General features: G+C 36.3%; 1 protein-coding gene across 1 annotated transcript; it reads right to left on the minus strand.

Annotated features, from left to right (window-relative positions):
- Positions 1-1,835: 1,835 nt before the first annotated feature.
- Positions 1,836-2,447, minus strand: LOC111715718 (uncharacterized). The gene has a single exon (XM_023491082.1). The coding sequence runs from the start codon at positions 2,445-2,447 to the stop codon at positions 1,836-1,838; it is 612 nt and encodes a 203-aa protein (XP_023346850.1).
- Between the last annotated feature and the right edge of the window lie 6,578 nt (positions 2,448-9,025).

The following is a 9,025-nucleotide window of genomic DNA, read 5'->3' on the forward strand; positions in this document are numbered from 1 at the left end:
AAAGAGCTGATAGGGTTGGATATAATCCAGTATTGTTATCAGGGTTGTATAAAGAGCAAGGATGGGTTGGAGATAAACCAATATTTTTATCAGGGTTTAATGAAGAGCTAGGAAGGGTTGGAGATAAACCAATATTGTTATCTGGGTTATATGAAGAGACAGGAAGGGTTGGAGATAAACCATTATTGTTATCAGGGTTGTATGAAGAGACAGGAAGGGTTGCAGATAAACCAATATTGTTATCAGGGTTGTATGAAGAGACAGGAAGGGTTGCAGATAAACCAATATTGTTATCAGGGTTGTATGAAGAGACAGGAAGGGTTGCAGATAAACCAATATTGTTATCAGGGTTTAATGAAGAGACAGGACGGGTTTCAGATAAAACAATATTGTTATCAGGGTTGTATGAAAAGCAAGGATGGGTTTCAGATAAACCAATATTGTTATCAGGGTTGTATGAAGAGACAGGAAGGGTTGCAGATAAACCAATATTGTTATCAGGGTTTAATGAAGAGACAGGACGGGTTTCAGATAAAACAATATTGTTATCAGGGTTGTATGAAAAGCAAGGATGGGTTTCAGATAAACCAATATTGTTATCAGGGTTGTATGAAGAGACAGGAAGGGTTGCAGATAAACCAATATTGTTATCAGGGTTTAATGAAGAGACAGGACGGGTTTCAGATAAAACAATATTGTTATCAGGGTTGTATGAAAAGCAAGGAAGGGTTTCAGATAAACCAATATTGTTATCAGGGTTTAATGAAGAGACAGGACGGGTTGCAGATGAACCAATATTTTTATCAGAGTTTAATAAAGAGACAGGACGGGTTTCAGAACAATATTGTTATCAGGGTTGTATGAAAAGCAAGGACGGGTTTCAGATAAACCAATATTGTTATCAGGGTTTAATAAAGAGACAGGACGGGTTTCAGATAAAACAATATTGTTATCAGGTTTGTATGAAAAGCAAGGATTGGTTTCAGATAAACCAATATTGTTATCAGGGTTGTATGAAGAGACAGGAAGGGTTGGAGATAAACCATGCAATATTGTTATCAGGGTTGTATGAAGAGACAGGACAGGTTGCAGATAAACAAATATTGTTATCAGGGTTGAATGAAGAGACAGGAAGGGTTGGAGGTAAACAAATATTGTTGTCAGGGTTGTATGAAAAGCAAGGATGGGTTTTAGATAAACCAATATTGTTATCAGGGTTGTATGAAGAGACAGGAAGGGTTGGAGATAAACCATGCAATATTGTAATCAGGGTTGAATGAAGAGACAGGAAGGGTTGGAGATAAACCAATATTGTTATCAGGGTTATATGAAGAGACAGAAAGGGTTGGAGATAAACCAATCTTGTTATCAGGGTTGTATGAAGAGCTAGGACGGGTTGCAGATAAACCAATATTATTATCAGGGTTGTGTGAAAAGACAGGAAGGGTTGGAGATAATTCATGCAATAATGTTATCATGGTTTTATGAAGAGCTAGGAAGGGTTGGAGATAAACCAATATTGTTATCAGGTTTCTATGAAGAGACAGAACTGGTTGCACATAAACCAATATTTTTATCAAGGTTGTATGAAAAGACAGGAAGGATTGCAGATAAACCAATATTGTTATCAGGGTTTAATGAAGAGACAGGACGGGTTTCAGATAAAACAATATTGTTATGAGGTTTGTATCAGGAGACAGGACGGGTTGGAGATAAACCAATATTGTTATCAGGGTTGTATGAAGAGACAGGAAGGGTTGGAGATAAACCATGCAATATTGTTATCAGGGTTGAATGAAGAGACAGGAAGGGTTGGAGATAAACCAATATTACTATCAGGGTTGTATGAAGAGACAGGAAGGGTTGGAGATAAACCATGCAATATTGTTATCAAGGTTGAATGAAGAGACAGGAAGGGTTGGAGATAAACCAGTATTGTTATCAGGGTTGTATGAAGAGACAGGATGGGTTGGAGATAAACCAATATTATTATCAGGTTTGTATGAAGAGACAGGACGAGTTGCAGATAAACAAATAGTGTTATCAGGGTTGTATGAAGAGACAGGACGGGTTGCAGATAAACAAATATTGTTATCAGGGTTGTATGAAGAGACATGAAGGGTTGGAGATAAACCAATATTGTTATCAGGGTTATATGAAGAGACAGGAAGGGTTGGAAATAAATCAATATTGTTATCAGGGTTGTTTGAAGAGCTAGGAGGGGTTGCAGATAAACCAATATTATTATCAGGGTTGTGTGAAAAGACAGGAAGGGTTGGAGATAAACAAATATAATTATCAGGGTTGTATGAAGAGACAGGAAGGGTTGGAGATAAACCAATATTGTTATCAGGGTTGTATGAAGAGACAGGGAGGGTTGCAGATAAACCAATATTGTTATCAGGGTTTAATGAAGAGACAGGACGGGTTTCATATAAAACCAACATTTTTATCAGGGTTGTATGAAAAGCAAGGATGGGTTGCGGATAAGAAAGCAGAAATGCGTTTAAGATCGGGAAAGTTGTTAAAGATGCAGGGTTTAATTGATATTCCTTAACCAAGATCGGATAAGAACATATGATTAAAAACATGCATTTTGTTAAATCGGTTAAGATTAAATTTAAGGCGTATGAAGGTCGGATAAGAAAGCAGAAATGCGTTTGAGATCGGGAAAGTCGTTAAAGATGCAGGATTTAATTTATATTCCTTAACCGAGATCGGATAAGAACATATGATTAAAAACATGCATTTTGTTAAATTGGTTAAGATTACAGAAAATAGAAACTTATCCAATTATAACTTTAAAAAATCTGCTAGGGAAGGTTTTAGGGTTCCAGGAACTTCCAGGCAGGAGTATATACAGATGGGGCTATATGGATTTGCCCCCCACCCCCCTTTAAAAGTTAAACCAAAATGTTCCAGGGGGATTTAGACCCAAAAGGTTCCAGGGAAGATTTAACCAGGCTGGCATTTTTGTAGGGGGGGGGGGGTCTATGGGTTAAGCCCACCCCCCACCACCTGTACAAGTGAAAACTACATTTCAAAGGGGGAATTACCCCAAACGAGATAACTCTATCCCCCCCCCCCTATCCTGTAATGTCGAAAAAGTTAGGACCCTTGACACATGCCCCCGGAGTCAGCCCCGAATATCCAGTTTACCCAGCTATCCAAATTGCGTAAGCAACGTAAACACATAATATTTTGGCTCCAATTACGCAATTAAAACGCAAATTTGCTTAAGTCTAGATTTCAAATTAGTGTAAATATCTAATTTTTCTAAAGTAAATATTTTATAACCCAGCTTTAAGTAAAAATATCAGGAATTTGTGGAGATGTGTATCATTTTATTTTAGGTATACAGATTGCGTATAAATACGCTCAATTTGCGTAATTGCCTAAAACTCTAAATCTAAATTATTTGTGAAATATCTTAACTTTCAAATACGGCACATATTGCATTTTCCAAATAAATTGAAAAAATAAACTTTTTAAAAGAATTAAAATTGTCTTTCTTAGCATTAAAATTGCGTAAAAATTGCACTCTTTTTATGCATATGTTTTGAGTGTTTTAAATATTGAAGAATTGAGTGGCCTAGGTGTGTGTGCACTGTGCAGAGTACAGCAATATATAATTTTATATTAAATAGAAAGCCGTGTGATTTGTAGATAAGAGTGGGAAGGGGGGGGGGTTATTGGGCAGAGAATTTAAAGCACTACAAAGCACACTGGTTTTTAGTACCAAATTTTACCGCTAGGTGTCTCTGTTTGTTTTACGTAAAATTTAAAAAAGTAAAAAGGTACAGATTAAATTTTTTACTAAAAGTATATCATTTAGAAGTCAAGATTTAGGTTTTAAATTATTTTCATTTTTAAAAAAAACAAAAACATTTTTATTAGGAAAATGCTTTGAATTTACTATCAGAAAAATTGATATAACTTTTATAACTCCATACTAATTATAAAGCTAGAAGCAGTAATTAATCTCTATGTGAAACTGTATTCCCTGATGAATAAAATCAGTTTAGAGTGAGATACATACTGCATCCAACTGCAGAGATGGATGGCATATTTGTATGCATGGTATGCATCAAATTTGCTGAGATTTAGCATAATTTAACGTAATAGAGAGCCGACATGTTTATTGAGAAAATAATAATGCGCATTTTCGACGTAAATTTGTATAATATTATTACGTAAATATTACGCATACTAAAACCAATAAATTTGCGTAGCTAAGTGTGCAATTGTACGTCTTTCATGACGTAAAAAGAACCAAAATCTATATGTAAAATTTACGTAAAAATGCGAAAATTGACATATAAATTGCGCTCTTTTTGCGCAATTTGGCTATCTTGGTAGCATTCACCCCCCCCCCCTTAAATGTCTTATACATTTATAAATTATAGTGCCCCTGCAGTTTGTCATACTTTTTCGTTAATATTTTTGAAATTCTCACTTTAGAACTTTCTATAATACAAGATTGAAAAGTAATGGACGGAAAGGGATAAAAAGAATTCAATGTTAAGATGGAGGATATAAAAAGAGGTTAGGACGAATGGAACAAAATAAAGAGAATTCAAGGTGGGGACGGATATAAATATAAGATAGAGAGAGTCAAGATTGGGACGAATGGAACAAAATAAAAAGAATTCAAGATGGGGACGGATATAAATATAAGATAGAGAGAGTCAAGATTGGGACGAATGGAAAGAAATAAAGATAATTCAAGGTTGGGCAGATATAAGTAATAAATTGGAGAGAATTAAGGTTGGGACGAATTAAAATAAAAATGAGAATGGGTATTATCAGATAGAGAGAATCATTTTTGAGACAGACATGAAAAGAGAAGAGAAATCAAGGTTGGGATCACATAGGTCTAGAGAACTATGAAACTTATTCATACTTGTTGTAGTCCTGACACAACTATTTTTTTATATAAAATGCACTTGTTTTTAAATTAAGTTTGGAAAAAGTAATTTGCAAAAATTAACATAGATTTTTGAGGAAAAATCAAGACTGGGACGGATATAATAAGATGAAGAGAAATTGTAAAGATTGTAACAATTAATAAAATCAAAGTTTATAACAGGGCTTACAAATTCTCAAATTCATTCTGTGGAATATCTCTCAAATGAAATGTTTAATCGATTTGACTCAACTTATGTTTGTATTTCTCATATCTTGCCCGATTTTGTAAAAGAAAATTCCTTAATAGATTTTGTTTCTAATGTCTTATCCGATCTTAAAGACAATGTATGAATCAAAGTGGGTCTTATCCGAGTATAGGCTCACCGCCGTAATATGTCTTTATTAAATAAATATTCAAGGTTGGGGGTGGGGTCTCTCTAAAAAACAGACGGTAGTTGGGGTAGTAAGGGTAGTTGCCATCAGTTTCAACTCCAAGGGTGGTGGTGAGATCTCTCTAAAAAATAGACGGTAGTTGGGGTAGTAAGGGTAGTTGCCATTCAGATTCAACTTCAAGGGTGGGAGTGGGGTCTCTCTAACACACAGGCGGTAGTTGGGGTAGTAAGGGTAGTTGCCATTCAGATTCACCTTCAAGGGTGCGGGTGGGGTCTTTCTAAAAACAGACAGTAGTTAGGGTAGTAAGGGTAGTTGCCATTCAGATTCACCTGCAAGGGTGGGGGTGGGGTCTCTCATTCTTATCCGATCTCGGTTAAGGAATATAAATTAAATCCTGCATCTTTAACGACTTTCCCGATCTCAAACGCATTTCTGCTTTCTTATCCGACCTATCATCAGCCTTAACCTTAATCTTAACCGATTTAACAAAATGCATGTTTTTAATCATATGTTTTATACAACCTTGGTTAAGGAATATCAATTAAACCCTGCATCTTTAACAACTTTCCTGATCTTAAACGCATTTCTGCTTTCTTATCCGCAACCCATCCTTGCTTTTCATACAACCCTGATAACAATATTGGTTTATATGAAACCCATCCTGTCTCTACATACAACCCTGATAATAATATTGGTTTATCTGCAACCTGTCCTAGCTCTTCATACAACCCGGTAGTTGGGGTAGTAAGGGTAGTTGCCATCAGATTCAACTCCAAGAGTGCGGGTTGGGTCTTTCTAAAAACAGACGGTAGTTGGGGTAGTGAGTGTAGTTGCCATTAAGATTTACCTTCAAGGGTGGGGGTGGGGTCACTTTAAAAACACACGGTAGTTGGTGGAATGGGTGTAGTTAAACCAAACTACCCCAACTACAGTCAGATTCTACTTCCAGGGTGGGGGTGGGGTCTCTCTGAAATACAGTGGTCCGCAGAAAAAAGTGGAACACGAAGACGACATTTGTAAATAAAAATACAGTGGTCCGCAGAATTGTGGAAAGCAAAGACGACATTTTTAAAAATACAGTGGTCCGCCCAAAAAGTGGGAAACGAAGACGACATTTTTTAAAAATACAGTGGTCCTTACAAAAAAAAAGGGAAAACGAAGACAACATTAGTAAAAATGCAGTGGTCCAAAAAAAAAGGAAAAAACGAAGACGACATTTGTTAAAAAAATGCAATGGTCCGTTAAAAAAAGTGGAAAACGAAAAAGACATTTGTATATAAAAAAGAATACAGTGTTCCACAAAACAAAGTGGAAAACGATGACAACATTTTTGAAAATACAGCAGTCCGCAAAAAATAAGTGGGAAAGGAAGACAACATTTGTTAAACATGCAGTGGTCCAAAGAAAAAGAAAAAAACGAAGACGACATTTGTTAAAAATGCAGTGGTCCACAAAAAAAGTGATTCACGAAGACGACATTTATAAATAAATAATACAGTTGTCTTTAGTAAAAAGTGGAAAACTACCCTTACTACCCCAACTACTGTTTGTTTTTTAAGAGACCCCACCCCCACCCTTGAAGTTGAATCTAAATGGTAAGTACCCTTACTATTAATCTGATGGCAACTACCTTTACTACCCCAACTACCGTCTATTTTTTAGAGAGACCCCACCCCCACCCTTGCAGGTGAATCTGAATGGCTACTACCCTAGATAAATTAGAATAGATTGTTCATGCAGACTGTAAAGCTGAAAATTGTACAACCCCATGTACATCATGAACTTGTCATTTGAAGAGGTCATTGAATATGTTTTGCTTCTCGGGGTCAATCTGTAGAGTATTTTTTTTACTAATTTATTTAAAGAAGTTTAATAAAAACTAGGCCTCACCCATTAACTATTTTAGCCTTTAACCCTAAACAGGCTTGGCCGGCCCTATAGTTTTTTTTTGTCCTAGCACTCTCATTTTTGTCACTATTACCGTGAAATTTTATGACTTTTAATGAATAGTTAATCTAAAGGATTTTTCTGACAATTTTTTTTAATGCAAAGGGTAGGGTACAGGGCGGTAAAAAGTCCGGTCTGTGTAAAAAAAATCTAAAAGGCCCTTAACTTTTTTTGTGACTAAAGCTACAGATCTAAAAATTATACTTTTAAAAATTCCTTAAAAAATGGATTTAGAAACATGTGTCACAATTGGATATCTGTTTAAAAAAATTACAATTTTACCTTTTTTGGCTTTTTTTTCAACCTTCCCTAGAGCCCAAACTATTAGAATTATCTGTCTATGATTTGTTCAATGAGCTGGCGTTGAAAAATTGGTCTATAATTATGCATTTTAATTCTATACCTAATCTCTAAGGCCTTTTTTTAATGGGAGGGGCGTGGGACGCTCCCCCTCCCAGGCTATTCATAGATTCAGACCCCCCCAGCCTTTATTGTTGACTGTCGCCCTAAAATTCGCCATTAAAAATCGTTTAAAATTTGTTTTTCTTTTTTGTTTAAATTGGTACATTTTCAAAAGTAATAAATGTTGACTTTTTTCATGACCCTTTTAAAATTAAAATGTCCAAAACAGACTCTTGATGTGACTCTTTGATTGAAGCTCGTCTTCATGCCGCAAATAGCGTTTCAAAATTCTTACTTTTTTGAAAAAACGGCAGCCAATAACTCCACTGCCGGTCAACCTACAGGTCCAATTTTTTGTGTAAGTAGATATTACCTCCCTCTAAAACTTTGTTTTTCTTCACTTCTCTCTCAGAGCACTTAAAATATAAGTTAAGTTAGAACCTAACCTAAACATTACTCATCTCTAACCTGAACCCTACTCATCTCTACTATAAACCATATTTATCTCTAACCTGAAGTTTACTCATCTCTGATCTGGACCCTAGTCATCTCTAACCTTAACCCTACTCATCTCTAACCTGGACCCTACTCATCTCTAACATAAGCCATATTCATCTCTAACCTGAACTTTACTCATCTCTGACTTGGACCCTACTCATCTCTAACATAAACCATATTCATCTCTAACTTGAACCCTACTCATCTCTAACCTGGACCCTACTTATCTCTAATCTGATCCCTACTCATCTCTAACCTGAACCATATTCAGGGTTAGGAGTTATAGGAGAGAGGAGAACCAGGTTCAGGGTTAGGAATAGACGATAGAGACGAATCAGGTTCAGGGTTAGGAATAGAAGTTAGAGGAATGAGGAGAACCAGGATCAGGGTTAGGATTTAGAGGAGAGAGGAGAACCAGGTTCAGGGTTAGGAGTTAGAGGAGAGAGGAGAACCAGGTTCAGGGTTAGGAGTTAGAGGAGAGAGGAGAACCAGGTTCAGGGTTAGGAGTTAGAGGATAGAGACAAATAGGAGAACCAGGTTCAGGGTTAGGAGTTAGAGGAGAAAGGAGAACCAGGTTCAGGGTTAGGAGTTAGAGGATAGAGACAAATCAGGTTCAGGGTTAGGAATAGAAGTTAGAGGAATGAGGAGAACCAGGATCAGGATCAGGATCTTAAAAAATAAAAATATGAACAAATTATTGAAATCTATCAGGAGATAAGAAAACAAACAGAGCAAGTTGCAGGAATATAATAGTTTTTGTCACCATCTTGAGGGATGCCAAAAACCTGTCGTGGGATGCCATAAACTGTCACGGGATGCCAAAAACCGTCACGGGATGCCAAAAACCTGTCGTGGGATGCCAATTAGTTTTAGCTAT

This window comes from Eurytemora carolleeae, unplaced genomic scaffold (genome assembly GCF_000591075.1).
Source record: "Eurytemora carolleeae unplaced genomic scaffold, Eaff_2.0 scaffold1853, whole genome shotgun sequence".
In the NCBI taxonomy this organism is placed as follows: domain Eukaryota; kingdom Metazoa; phylum Arthropoda; class Copepoda; order Calanoida; family Temoridae; genus Eurytemora; species Eurytemora carolleeae.

What these genes read in the sequence shown, in the direction of transcription:
- LOC111715718 (XM_023491082.1), bottom strand. Translation starts at nt 2,447, where the DNA reads ATGTTGGTTTTATATGAAACCCGTCCTGTCTCTTCATTAAACCCTGAT.